The sequence below is a fragment of the Silurus aristotelis genome (genome assembly GCF_946808225.1).
Source record: "Silurus aristotelis genome assembly, chromosome: 4".
Classification (NCBI taxonomy): domain Eukaryota; kingdom Metazoa; phylum Chordata; class Actinopteri; order Siluriformes; family Siluridae; genus Silurus; species Silurus aristotelis.
The window spans coordinates 29,497,469-29,513,347 of NC_139577.1; the positions used below are offsets into that span (position 1 = coordinate 29,497,469).

Sequence of the window (15,879 nt, forward strand, 5' to 3'; positions counted from 1 at the left end):
GGCGAAAGCAAATCAGCCAGAAGAATCGCCATATGATATCAGCCACCGGCTGCCCTGATAAACCCACATCTGTGGACCTCTAACATACACCATATATCCAAACGGTTAACCGATTCTTCATTCATTATCTTGTCCCTGCTTGAAGCCAGACTTCAGAATAGGCTTTGATATAGACCACATTAAAAAGACTACATGAAAGACTTGAACAGTGGGAATGTTGAGATGGTTGGTCTGTTCTCCAGCTCTACGGCACGAATCCTGCAAAACATTTCAAGGGGAATCATGTGTGACATTTCTTAAAGTGACAGCACTGATATAGAGTCCATCTGTGCCTCTCAGATCCTCATAAATAATTATTGAGGCACAATGCAACTGATCCCAGGTGAGTACTCTGAGCAGCCCCTTTATGTCCTGTATGGATCCAAGTCCTTGTATCGTGTGCTTTCTTTAGATAAAGTGTGCCATTTCTGCAGACAGATCTGCTACTCTGGCTGATTTATCCATTAGATGAATCGACTGAGATATTGCTCTGGATTAGAAGTAATGGCTGAACCTGCTGGGTGTTCAGTTTTGTGTTGAAATTTGATCTTGTGTTTGTTCTTGTGTTGTATTTTCTGTTATTCAGTTTAATGATACTGTACAGGAATTGGATATTGGCCCCCCAAAAAAACTTCATAGGGAAGTAAGTGAGTCACAAATCAGGCTAATTGATTATTAAGCATCAACAAATATCAATACACAAAACACTCTCTCGCCCCCCACACACAACGCTTTCTAATATTGTTCAGATTGCACTTTGTAAGGGTTCAATCGCAGTATTGACTGTGAGGTTAAAATGAACTGAATGTCACTGCAGACCCACGTAAAGGAGTCACCTTGTTGAGAAGCATATTGTGAATATTTTTGTGAGTGAGTAAGCCCAAAGATGCATTCGCCAAAACAGCCCGGTTTTGCTACGTGTTTTATGAGCAATTAAACTGGAATTGTGAACTGTAAACACAGACTGGGTGGTAATATGATTTCTTGAGTCAACAAAATGATTCTGCCATATGGACAGAGTAAAAATATGAACCTGTGAGCTGTTGGTGGTTTGCATCTTGAGTTTACCTTACGGGTTAAAACATGCACCCGTTTTTTTATTTCACTTAAAAACCTAAGTACTATATATTGATTATGCCAATCGCTTGGGATGGAAGACTTGTGAAAACATGATCGTATAATCAGTATTTTATAAGCATATTCTTTTATTAAGAACCTGGTAAGCAAATCTTTTTTTTTGGCTTCTCCTATTAGGTGTCGCCACAGCGGATCATCCGTCTCCATACTCCCCTGTCCTCCACGTCTGCTTCTTTCAAACCAACTACCTGCATGTCTGAAAACGGATGATCCGCTGTGGTGACCCCTAATGGGAGAAGTCTTATCTTAAGCTTTTACTGCACATTTTGGGTACATTTGCTGTTTCTGTACGAATATCACACTGGTGCAACAGTAAAGCTGATGGATTATTATCACGCTCTGCTACTATGATGTCTTGGTGGTGCTGGTAAAATACATGCATACTTTAGAATGGAGAAGACCGTTGGCAGGCGAAGAAAGCGCCGCTATTAAGTGAAAGGATACAGCCGTGGCTTTCAAGCTTGCAAAATACTTTCTCTGGTGGAAGAATATGAGTCATTGCGAGAGAACAGTAGTCAAATAATGTCTGTGACGGAAGCTGGCTGAGCGAGTCTTTACTCAAGATGCCTGTACCAAGATGCCTATAATGTGGTCAAAAAAAGTTTAGAAAAATACAGAAGAAAAGGCAGTTCTGCAGAATTTAACACTGGATTCAAAGAGAAGACTGCTTTCTCTGTGTTGGCCTATATTGTTGTGACAGAAAGTGAGAAAGAAAGAAAGAGAAAGCAAGAGAGAGAGAACGCGAGAGAGAAAGAGAGAGAGAGAGAGAGCGAGAGAAAGAAAGAGAAAATGTGGGTGAGACAGAATCTAGGCCAAGCAATAGGTTGAGCACTTCTTCCTCTTAAGCACGTTAATGGGATTTTTAAATCTTCACTCACTGATGATAATACATAATATAGTAAAGCACACTGCTCTATATCACTTCTGGCATATGCTTGAATATATGAAAAATAGTAACAGTAAAGATAAAAAAAAAAATGAAATGTGCATATCAACGCAGATTCATTTCAATTACGCGCATATTAGTTGAACGCAGGACTGTTCGTGCTGTAGCTATGAGATTCTACTACTTTGCATATGTAGATAATTGATTGTACGTCATATGCACGGCTGTTTTATATGCTGTTATTTGGCATGAGGAAAAAGATACCCAGAGTAGCTCTCTTGCTTAAAGAAATTCATAGGAGCGGGACAGAAAATAGCGGTGCTGAACGATACATTTTATGTCGAACCAACACACAAAACATGATTCAGCACCAGACATTTCTTGCAAATCACAGTAATCATAGGTTAGGTAAATACGCATTCTGGCATCTGATTGGATATTGGCTCCAGGCCAAAGCTGCAGTAAATGCCCTAAATCCCTTCATCACTTTATTATGTGTAACACCAGTCATGGAGGAAAATGCATCACTTGGTACAATGGCAGAGATAAACAAGAGGGCCAATATGGTCTAGTAGACACACACACACACACACACCTACACACACACACACACACACACACACACACACACACACACACACACACACACACACACACATACACAAAGTAGACCTTAATACAAAATAAACAAGGTGTACTTTAGGACAGGGTAGGAAACCAAACTAGTCATGTGGCTATTTGCAGATAACTCAATTCTTGCCTGTCAAATACTAATCACATACTGTACATACTAAGTAGTTTTGAAGTAACCCACAGTCAGCAACATTCATTCATTCATTTTCATTTTTCCCCCGTTAGGATTCTTGTGGTTCCTATAGTAGGACACCAGTCCATTTTAAAGCACCACCAACACATTTGCACACGATTTCCAATCTTCCAATTCCCAGACAATCCAGAAGAACCCACAAACAGCAATTTCCAAAGGTGTGAGTTGGCAGCTACTGTACACATAAGATGATGTGGTGCCACCCAGCAGTCACAATGACTCACTCACCGCTGCGGCCTGGGTTCGATCCCCGGTCAGGGAACCAACCCCAGCCATTAGGGTTGCACAAGCCAGTGCACTCTTAGTGCCGGTCCCAAGCCCGGATAAATGGGGAGGGTTGCGTTAGCAAGGGCATCCAGCGTAAAAAACGTGCTAATTCAAACATGCGGATCATGAATAAAGATGATCCGCTGTGGCGACCCCTAATGGGAGAAGCCAGGAAAGTTTAGTTTATGAGAGGATAACAAAGACAAGCAGAATTACCACGTCAACTCAAAACAGACCTGGCTAAACCACACAATGGAGGGAAGTGAATGCATGAATGAATTCCTCTTCTCATTGTAAATATTTAACAAAAAGCCATCTTGTAGGCGGGTCTGGAAAAGGTGGTGAGTAAAATGATGCCATCCACCCACACCTGTGACTAATATTAAAAGTTATGTTACAAGTAAGTACTATTCAGTATACACTGATCAGGCATAACATTATGAGCGGTGAAATAAATAACACTGATTATCTCTTCATAATAGCACCTGTTAGTGTGTGGGATTTATTAGGCAGCAAGTGAACATTTTGTCCTCAAAGTTGACGTGTCAGAAGCAGAAAAAATGGGCAAGCGTTTGACAAGGGCCGAATGAGTTTGACAAATTGTGACGTCTAGACGACTGGATCAGAGCATCTCCAAAACTGCAGCTCTTGAGGGATGTTCCTGGTCTGCAGTGGTCAGTATCTATCAAAAGTGGTCCAAGGAAGGAACAGCGGTGAACCCGCGACAGGGTCATAGACGGCTAAGGCTCACTGATACACGTGCCTGTGTGGACCAAACCAACACAGGAGCTCCTGTAGCTCAAACTGCTGAAGAAGTTAATGCTGGTTCTGATAGAATGGTATCTGAATACTCACTACAGTTTGTTACGTATTGGGCTGCGTAGACACAGACCAGTCAGGGTGTCCATGCCCATATCATATTGTTATGCCTGATCGGTATATGTACAAAAGTTCACCTGATTATATTATTTGGTATGTATTTTTTAAACATTGGCTTCCACTTTTAGAGCCATTTGCTAGTATAATAAAAGATTTTAGAGTGTGCTTGTGGAGATTTGTGTTCATTCAGCCACAAGGGTGTTAGTAAAGCCAGATAATGCTGTAGGTGTTTATCCAAACGGTATTTAATATGGTCGAGATCAGAGCTCTATAACAGGCCATGCAAGATCTTCCATTGTTCCAATCCTTGTAAACCGTAATTTCAAGGAGCTTTGTGCACAGCGACATTGTCATGCTGGAGTAGGTTTGGCTCTCCTAGTTCTAGTGAGGGGAAAATTTAATGCCAACACATTCAGATACATCCATTTGTGTGCCTTCAACAATTTAAGAACCACAGGAACAGTTAGGTGTCCCAAAAATTTTGTTCATACACATTTATAGCATTTGGCTGATGCCTTAATCCAGAGCAACCTACAATTATCTCATATAGTATACTTGCAAAGGCTAAGGAGGTTTTTTCTTAGATCATTCTAAATGAGTGTTGACTACGAGTGACAGAAAAAGAAAACCTTTTATTCTGAGCTGCTCAGACGAACAACCGCCAGCCTCCAAATCCAGTGTGTGATGCAATCCCTGTCTCGCACTATTTCTCACCATCTTACTCTTGAATAAGGAAACTTACAGAATGGGCATGTGTTCCCTGCTTTCATCCTGCAGTTTAGGAGAAGTGGTAATGTGACACTTCATAGTGAGTATAAGCGAGAGACAGGCTGAGACGAAAAGAAAAGGAAAAAAGAGGCGAGAGCATACACACAGCTGTTTGGTGGTTACAGCCAATCACAACACTGATAGTCATGAGTGAGAAGCCCCCTAAAGGGAAAACGTAACAGAGAGTGTAAGAAAGAGGAAATAGCTGGGAATGGGTGGAGGAGAAAGAGACACAGAGAAAGATTGGGAGTGACGTTTTGAGAGCAGCATCTCTTTCTCGATGGATAATTGTGTTGGAGGAGACGTTCGGGCACCGAGGCCTCCTCAACATAGGAGCTGGGTAAAATTAGTGTCAATGTTGAAATCTCACTTTAGCCTTATCTGTGTGTCTGTGTTTCCTTTTCATAGAAAGGTGTTATTCTGTGGGATTTCATTTTTTATATCTCAGTCAGGTGTGTATTTATATGTAGAAACCACAAGTATATAATTTTTACTGGTATATTATATGTCCTAATTTGGAGGTCAAATTCAGTCTGTGTTTGTGTAAATACACACACACACACACACACACACACACACACACACACACACACACACACACAGACTGAAATTTCCCTCCAAATTAGGACATATTTTAAAAATGCTCTATGGGGGAATTATTCACTATACAACAAGCTTTTGTTTTTAAAGGTGCACTTTTTGCTATATTAAAAAACGTTTCTAAAAATAGAACTTTAGATTTCCTGTTAACAGATCAGATAATAAAAACGGATTTAGCTAGTTTCTTTATTCTCGCACGCTTCCCTATGATTGTAACCGCAAATTAGCTCCCTCGACGTCGAGTCTGCCTGGTTTTCTTTAACTTACACTTCTAACACAGACACACACACACACACACACACACACACACACACACACACACACACACACACACACACACACACACACACACACAAAAAAACAAAACATTTGTGTTAAAATCACACAAATGCAATAAAGATAAACAAATAAACATCGATGATCATCAATTGCTGATGATCATTTAATTGGTTTAAAAGCCCCTGGCTGCTACTTTGCCTCTTAATTCCTATGAAACCAGTATGATCTACTTTTTTACACATGACTTTTACATTGCAGCATGACGTTTGTAATGATGTAATAATGACAGGTCATGTTTTGTTGTTCATTAGACCTAAAAAAAAACCTTGCATTTTCACATGACTATATGCTTCTTTATAGTTAGCGCTTATATTATACAGTAAGTATTGTATAAATATTGATAGATTCTATTTCTAGTTACTTGTTTGCACCTGCTCATTTCCTCCTAGCATTAGGTGCTGTGAAGTTCTTGGCATGCTCTCCGCCTCAAACAATCCTTTAATGTTCCCTAATTGACTCAGTCACTTTTGACACGTGGCTGACACGCAATCTCTTTAGCTGTCTACCCAGGTGCGTGCGCACTGTGACAAAGAATAACGCGCAACGCAAACAAGGAGCACGTCGCCGGGTCTCCGAAGGAACTTCAGGCGTCTCTGTTTGCTTTGATCAGAGGCGCTTAGTTGACAACGCTGCCTTCGGGGATCTCGTACTGTACGACTCCGAAGTGCACTGTACGTAAATGATGAAAGAAGAACAGCCCGAAACACGCTCAGGGAAGAAATACTGCAAGGTGCGAGGTAGAAAGTTCCACCTGTACATGATGCTTAGCTTGCAAAACTTAATTCATTTGAGACTTCTCAGCGTGATCCTGTTGGAGCTACAAATAAACCCGAAACTCTGGACTGCTTGGACTTACCTTAGGCTTAGAGAGAGCTGCTGATCCTTTGATTGGAGGAGGTCAGCTACGGAGAAGCTAGCACTGCCCAGGAAACTGCTCTGTGGAACACAAAAGGGAAAAAAAAGGCTGCTTAAGAACCCAGCCACATAATATACAAAATGCATTATGCAAATATAATCCATTCAACAAATATCCTAAAAAGCATACGGCATTATGCAAACGCCGCACTTTGCTTAGCAAATATAAAACAGCACTTCACAGCAACAGTGAGTCTGAGGCACAATTCAACACTGCTTGCAAACACCAGAGCATGATGGAAGCAGCGTAGGAACTGGTGTGAGCACAATTAAACATTTAAATGGCTTTCTGCTTCCCGGTGACCAGCATTTATAGTACACATTCTAGCTAATACTTGAAGGAAAGGATGAAATGCCGAACCGCATTACAGAGCCGCGTGTCAGTTCATCATTTGAATGGGTGCAGTTGGAGGCTTTGAAAATGAAAATGAGGATACCTGCTCAGGTCTAAAGACTTACATGAGGAAAATTAGTATGTGGCAACTGAAATGTCTGAAGATAGACGTCTTGAAACGACTTCACAATCCCACAAACTAAACATGCCACAACAAACTTTGGCAAAATATGAAGTATAGACTCGCACACTATGAGAGAGCACATGCTGTACAAGTCCTACAAAAATATTCAATATTATGACCAGACCCCCAGGAAACAAAATATAGCACAAATTCGGTGGCATTTATGACATATTTAACATGAAAATAAATTGTTTTGTTTGTATAAATGTCTACGCCAAAACACATTCATGATAACCGCTAAGTGAATAAAATGACAGGAACCACCCCAAAACCCAAACTAGGTTTTCCTGTGTTCTTTTGCTAACCCAGGTTTCCATCCAAAAGCATTTGATTTAACCGTGTTATTCGTCTGTGTCATATACACTCTATGGAGAAAAGATGACCATGTGATCACTGCTAAACTCTTACACAGTACCTCGATGATGCTGTGGAGTTCAAAGTGCTGATTTTTATTATATGTGGAAAAGCTACGTATGAGGCCTATCAGAAAACACGTCCATGCTGGTTCCCTTTCGCTAGTCACAGTAAGAACATTTATATACAATTATTTAACTGCATTTTTTGGCAATATTAAAATACATTTTTTTAAACACGATAAGAAAGTCCAATCACCACGAAACGCATAATTAAAGCAAATCCGCTTTTGGGAATTTGGTGGAAATTGCTTTGGTTGACACAAACACACAGCTTTAGAGATCTGACCTGAACCCTACTGAACACCTTTGGGATGAATGTAAACTCTGACTGCACCCCAGGCCTCCTCACCTCACCTACACCAGTACCTGACTTTACTAAAACTCTTGTGGATGAATAAACCTCACATAAATCCCCATAAGCACACTCGAAAATCTAGTGGAGGTTATAATAACTGCAAACGGGGAATAAGTGTGAAATGGGATGTTCAGAAAGCACATACCAATCTTATGGTCCGCTGTCCACAAAATGTTGTGCATACAGTATACTTACTGTTAAGTCTAAAAATCAATCCTTCATCAGCATTTGATTGATTTGTCACTTGAAGATGTTCACACACCTACCTAACCTCCTGAAATCTTTCAGTCAGAAACCTTTGAGTCATAGCTTTACCTCGAAATAACAAAAAACTTCACTACAGCAATTATTATCAACAGAATAAAAATGGATATATGCAGCCCCCACAGTAAACCCCCCGTGTAACTTGTCACCACAGAAACAATAATGTATTAGATTGAGTATCAAAAGTAAGTGCTGCTGTTTATTCAATTGATCGACACCTTCTGAATAATCCCAAATCACGAACTCGACAGGCTGTTTGAATCTATACACACATTGCATTGAAGAGACACTTCAATCTACCAATTTGCATAATGCAGTGTAAGTGCAGCTGGAAGAGGTGAAGAGATGGCACACGAGTCCCTCGCACTGCCGCAACAACAGTCCCGGTCGACGTAATGTTCGGCACGACAGTCCACTGGGAGACAAAACAAGCAATGGCACTTTTACAATACAAACAAGGACCGGTGCTTCTGTGCCTGTTCTCTTCCTCTTTCTGTATGATGACTTCCCTGTGATGCCTGTCACTGCTACACAAGCTCATGCAAAAGCAGCAGATTAATCACTACAGCTCTGTGCATGGACAACACCTGGCATCTGGTGTGTGTGTGTGTGTGTGTGTGTGTGTGTGTGTGTGTGTGTGTGTGTGTGTGTATGTGTGTGTGTGTGTGTGTGTGTGTGTGTGTGTGTGTGTGTGTACACAAAGTAGGCCATATTGAGAACCAAAGAAGTCAGGAACATCAATAACACATACACTTACATATGCTTACACACACACACACACACACACACACATACAAGTAGATAGAAACGGCAACAGAAAAGCAGAAGGATGTTGAGAACAAATGAGATGAACAGATAAAGCAAGAGAGCGAGAAAGAGAGAAGACTTGCACACATTTATTTTCAGTTGGTTTCGCCCTATGTCCATCAATACACAAACATGTAGCTCAACTCATTATGAGCAGCTTATTACCCTTCTCTCTCACACACACACACACACACACACACACACACACACACACACACACACACACACACACACACACACACACACACACACAGGTTTATCTTACTACCCTTTCAAGGTTCATGCAGTTAGTGAATTTCTAAATTCCAATAACCAAAACTCTATAATGGCCTTTTATTTGTACAAAGCTACAGCTTCCAGCACAGTCAATTCAACAGCCCAAACATCTATGAAGTTACTGAGCAGCTGAAGAACTTTGAGGATGGATTCAGACTGTAATTAATATTAACAGTCCACTACATGCTCATGTTTTTGTCTGCTTGACAGAACCATACAAATTTGTTTATCTTGTATTAGAGCAATTAAAATCTAGTGCTTTGAGTACAATTCTCTCATACTGACCATTGGATGTTCAACATGCACCTCATGGTAAAGAGTCTCTGAGGATTTGAAAATCAGAATTGTTGCTCTCCACAAAAATGCTAAGGCGATAAGAAGATCAGTATCACCCTAACACTGAGTTAAACTACAGTGGTCAAGGTCACACAGAGGTTTTCCAAGACTGGTTCCACTCTGAACAGACCTCGCAAGGGTCCATCAAAGAAGTTCAGTCCTTGTGCTGTGCATCCGGTGCAGAAGCTGCTTCAAAATAACAAATGCATGAGTGCTGCAGCATTGCTTCAGAGGTTGCAGAAGCGAAAGGTCCGCTTGTCAGTGCTCAGATCATACACCGCACTCTGCAACAAGTCAGTTTGCAGGCCATTGTACCAGCAGGAAGAATCTTCTGAAGCTGGCTCACAAGAAAACCTGCAAACAGTTTGCTGTAGACAACCTGTTCAAGATCATGAATTACTGGAAACATGTCCTGTGGTCTGATGAGACTAAGATAAAGTTGTTGACTCAGATGGTGTCCAGCATGTGTGGTGACGCCCTGGTGAGGAGGACCAAGAAAATAGTGTCTTGCCTACAGTCAAGCATGGTGGTGGCAGCATCATGGTCTGAGGCTGCATAAGAGCTGCTGGTACTAGAAATCTGCAGTTTATTGAGGGGAAACATGGATTCCAAAATGTTCTGTGACTCCTTTTAGAAACTGAAATGAACGGCAGTTTTCCAACATAATAACGACTATATTTACACTGCTAAGATGAAAACTGCCTTGCTGTTGATGGAGTGGCCGAGTTTGTCTCTAGACCTAAACTAAAGCTTCCTCATTCCACCACCACAGCTTTGTTTTCCTTTCTCTTTCCAAATGTCTTACCAGGTACCTTTCTAGCTGTCTCTCTTATCACTTCTGCAGTAGTTGCCCAATTATCCAGCACCTCTTCACCACCACTGTCTGACCTCTTCCCTGATTCTCACACTACATTCTTCCTCCTTTAGTTTCCACCATCTTATTCTTCTTTCAGTCTTCACTTTCCTCTTCTTCTCCACTACCAAAACCATCCTACAGATCACCATCCGATGCTGTCTAGCTCCACTGTACCCTGCCAACACCTTACAGTCTCCAATCTCCTTCAGGTTGCATCTCCTACATAGAACATAGTCCACCTGTGTGCATCTTCCTCCACTCTTATATGTCACCCTATGATCCTCCTTTTTAAAATAAGTGTTCACCACTGCTATTTCCATCCTTTTAGCAAAATCCACCACCATCTGCCCTTCCACATTCCTCTCCTTAAAACCATACCTACCCATCACCTCCTCATCACCTCTGTTCCCTTCACCTACATGCCTATTAAAGTCTGCCCCAATCACCAATCATTCATTCCTAGGTACATCTTCTACCACTTCATCTAATTCACTCCAGACTTATCCTTCTTCTCCATCACAAAACCCACTTGTGGAGCATAAGCACTGATGACATTTATCGTCACCCCTTCACCAGCTTCACCTACATCACCCTATCAGAAACTCTCCTCACCTTCACTACACACTTACTGTACTCTTCCTTCTGAATCACCCCTACACCATTTCTCTTTCCATCCACACCATGATAGAACAGTTTAAACCCACCCCCAATGTTTCCACTTGGTCTCCTGAACACACAACATATCTACCTTTCTCCTCTCCATTATATCAGCTATCTCTCTCCCTTTACCAGTCATAGTACCAACATTTAAGGTACCAACCCAGACCTCCACCCTCCTACACTTCTCCTTTTCCATGCTGTCTCTGTGGACGTCTTCCTCTTCTCCTTCTCCTTCTACAGCCAGCAGTACTAATTTCCACCGGTAACCTGTTGGGTAACGATATGGCGGTCGTTGGTAACCGGGCCTCGACCGATCCAGTATGAAATTCAGGTTTGTGTTTTATATATATATATATATATATATATATATATATATATATATATATATATATATATATATATATATATATATATATATATATATATATAAATAATATTTTATTAGCTACCTTTCTATATTAACTAATTAATAATTTGATTTTAAGAGTTTCTTTTTAAGTCTGTTTGATCCAGAACAAGAGAGAAGCAGGTACCCGACCCCCCCCCACCAACACACACACACACACACACACACACACACACACACACACACACACACACACACACACACACACCATTCCTCCTTAATAAATTCAAGCTCTCCCTTTTTTATTTTCTAAAAAAAGACTGTTTTCTTTGTCATTTCTTGAAGCATGTACAACCTACAAGGCTTTTATCTCTCCGTCCCTCCGTACCTGCCGTGTCTGACATGTGTAAAGTGTCAGACTTGCAGCCTTGTGTTCTTTGGCTGTTTTCCCCTTAATGCAGCTTGAACACAATGCCGGGCTGCTCAGGGGTTTATTGCGAGTCATGATCTGAAATCGGGAAATCACTTATGCTCGGGAGGATGAAACATTCAAAATAGGTATAAATCAGCTATTTGGGCCCTGTTTCCATAGCAATACAGTAACATCTACTCATTCTCATTTTTAAAAGATTAACTGCATATAACCCGCTGGCCTTTTTTTTCTGTTCCTCTCAGATCATTCAAACAGTATTTGTCCATTAGACGAGGTTAATCCATGCAAAGTGGATTGATTTATTGATCGAGGTTAAGAGATACGAGCCGAGGTGCTGATGTCAGCAGAAGCTGAGCTAAATAGCTGTCTGCTAACTCTAAGTTCTCTGTGCTGTTTGTGTTTTTGATAAAGGATTTTGTGCAGAAACGTATCCAAGCTGTGCACGAATAACAGGGAGGAAACCACACAAAAACATGCACCTATAAGCAAAAAAATTAAAAACCTTTCATTCTCACTGTGTAGTGATTTGAGGGTCAGGGGTCATAACGTTGTGGCTTGTTGAGTCCCATGGTCATATTAGTAGTTATCACACTGCACGTGCTCACACGCATTTTTTAACAAGATACAGGAAGCTTTTAAAGAACTGAGAATACTGTAACTCTTTTGCATGAAAACTACACAGTTCCTGGAGGAGTTTCCAGTTTGTACTGGACTGCATAAATCATGACCTACATTACAGAAACACGGTGACATTTATACCCCCTTCAATAGGTAAGACTAAATCCTGTTGTATTCAGAGCTAATTTCTTTACAAACAGGATGTTCAAATGATAATGTAGCTGGAAAAGAACGGGACATTGCTGCCTTGCAGTACCAGGATCCCTGCTTTTATCCTGAGGTCAGGTTGTTCTCAGAGTGTAGTTTCACATGTTCGCCTCACTTCCACGAGAATAACCTCAGGTAACCGAAAACATACTGTAAAAACAAGGTGGATTGGCTTCTTGTAACTGCCCCACAGCATGTACAGTCTCCTTCGGCCTAGTCCGCATTAACACTGGGCTAGTTTTGATGAAACACTTTTTTTTTATGCTTTAGCCTCACTACACATTTCCTTAAATATCCTCAACACAGTGAAATGTGTAAGCGGCCTGCTGGAATGGTGCACTGGGTGCTTCTTTCACAAACTTATATTAACACTGTAACAGAAAACGGCTTAGCAGTGAGCTCCAGTACCTTGGAATTGTAAAGGTCATGTTTTGGCGTTTGCAAAAATCTACCTTTTGCCTAAATTATGAAAATATTAATTGCACCTATTTTGAAGCTGAATATAGTTAAAATATAGAGGAAGGTTGTAGCTCAGTAGTTAAGGCATTGGACTCTGGATCGGAAGGTCATAGGTTAAAATCCAAGCACCACCAAGCTGCTACTGCTGGGCCCTTAAGCAAGGTCCTTAATTCTCAACTGCTCAGATGTAAGTCACTCTGGATATCTGCTAAATGCCAAAAATGTAAAATCTAAGTTCCCTCAGGAAGCATTAAGTGGTGGAGCGCAAATTTGTTTAGACTCCGCCTCGCACCTTGGCCTTTTTAAAATAATTTTATTATTAATCTTTAAATCATACACATCAATGCCAGAGGAATAAGAAAATACTAAACGAAGGGACATTTTTCCATGTATATAATTTAGTTTTATCAATTAAATTTTTGTTAATTTAATTGATTACTCAATTTAATCAATATAATAAAAAGTGCATTGCATTAATTTGATGTATTCTACTTTATTAGTATAAAATATTATTTAAAAAAATTCATAACTTTTATATTTTATTTAACCAAGCAGGCATTTTATTTAAAATTGTTTAAAAAATGAAAACTGTTGATCTTCACTAATGCTAATAATAATAAAACTGCGGTAATAAAAAAAAAAACGACAAAAAGAACCCACTTAACTGTGACTTAAAATCCAAACTGCATTTTGTGTCCCATTACACTCACACACACACACACACACACACCAGTCAAATGTCACTCAAGCACTCAAGTTCTACAGCTATGGTAAATGTGTCACATTGGAAAGGGTGAAAGGGTCTGTTGATGCAAAGCAACACCCAGTGTGGAAAACAATGTCGCACTGATGTCGCGCAGAGGCTCTCATGCCACTAATCAACCTTTCTGAAAATGAAATTGATGTAAATAGGACAACAGGTTTCTCAAATGTTCCAAAATGGTGTGTATATTTGTTGTAAATTTCAGAAATGAGCAATAAAAAAATGTCATGGTCCTATCTCTAACATCTACCATCCTCTGAAAGGAGGATCATCACAGCCAACATGTTCATTTTCTTCACCTCTCAAGAGACATGGCTACCATTCATGAGATACCCCACCAACACACACAAACACACCCACACCCTTTATTCAATGATGGAAAGAACAGATGTTTAAAACGAGCCAGATCTCTCAGTGCTAAAAAAAACAACTTTCTCTCTTTCATTCTGACTCTCATACACTGAGAACAAATTGTGTAGTTTTATTAGATGAAAAGGGGCATCCGGTTCCTGTCTGCTGACCTGAACCTCTCCATCATTTCCTTTCCTCTCTTCTCTGAGCTTTACTTTCTCGGTTATAGTGCAGAGATCCGACACACACAAAAACACCCACTTCGGGCCAGTTCCTCGTATTCTGTGAGCTTATCATGAGCTTATCACACTGAAGTTTGTGGTTTGCAAAAGAGGAACATCATCAAGCATTCCGGGTTGTTTCCAAACAACTATACAAAGAAACGGTGAAATGAGCTGATTGTGTACCAGTTTGGCAACACAAATTTCCTCATCATCATGACAATTTTGTTTTATAAAGACTCTGCCAGAGATCCTTCATTTCCTTCACTTAAGTAGAAGTACAGATACTCATGTTTTAAAAGACTCTGGTAAAAAGACTCTGGTAAAAAACTGAAGTTCTCACTACACTTTTTATTCAGGTTAAAGTGAAGAAGTTTGGGCTCTAAAATGTACTTAAGTAAAAAGTAGACATTACTACTACCTGTTTTAGTGTCACACTGGTGACTGGACCTCACATCATATTAATATGTTCATACAAAAGAATTCAAATGTTGTTATCTAATGAATGTATCCAGACTGAACATCCACTATATAGAACACAAGCAGAGAAAAGATGATGATGATCAGGAATGTGTTTGTTCTCAGTCATGTTTACATCAATGACTCCCTCTGTCTCATCCACGTTACCCTCAGACTTCTTGTTGCCTTCTGCTGCACTTGTTGTTGGCTTCATAAACTAGTCTAAGTCTGTGGTGTGTGAGAGGAAATGATACACCAGTGGCAGATTGAAAAAGCTACACAATGAAAAAAAAATAGATTGATAAGCTGAAAACGACAAAAAAACTTTAATCATGGCACCAAGGAGATTAAAACTGGATTTAAAATGCTAGAAGTAGAAAGTACAGATATTTGTTTAAAAAAATGTAATGAGTGAAAGTAAAAAGTTGTTCGAAAAATAAACAGTGATAAAATACAGATACTCGAAAAATCTACTTAAGTGCAAAAACAAAGTATTTGTACTTCATTACTTTCCATCTCTGGACTTTGCTGAAAGGGCAGTGATGTATGACGATATTGTTGAATGCATTAGCGGGAAAATGGATCTTGTTCGCATACGACAAAAGTCGCCACCCATGAAAAAGATCCTTGGTGTCTATCCAGAAATGCTTTCAAGTCCCTAATGTTAGTAATAAAAAGAATCGCAATATTAATATTGACAATACTTCTTGTATCGGCAATATCACTTCCTATCTGCCTAAGCATATCTCAAGGGTACGTTTATGTATAGAGCATAAAAAAAGCATACTTTTATTCTGTACAAAGCATAAAATATGCTTCAGGGATCCGTGTTTAGACAAAAATCCGCTTAGATCTGATATAAATAACGCAATACTATC

At 40.0% G+C, this 15,879-nt stretch overlaps 1 protein-coding gene across 27 annotated transcripts in view; it reads right to left on the minus strand.

Annotated features, from left to right (window-relative positions):
• Positions 1 to 15,879, minus strand: part of inpp4b (inositol polyphosphate-4-phosphatase type II B) — a 765,675-nt gene that overhangs the window by 653,670 nt on the left and 96,126 nt on the right. For all 27 annotated transcript variants that reach the window (XR_014533081.1, XR_014533082.1, XR_014533083.1 and 24 more), the window contains one exon: positions 6,598 to 6,677. Coding sequence is in view for 16 of the 27 variants with exons in the window: in XM_083538648.1 (XP_083394774.1) it covers positions 6,598 to 6,677 (80 nt within the window). In the remaining 11 variants the exon portion in view is untranslated. The remainder of the gene's footprint in view (positions 1 to 6,597; positions 6,678 to 15,879) is intronic.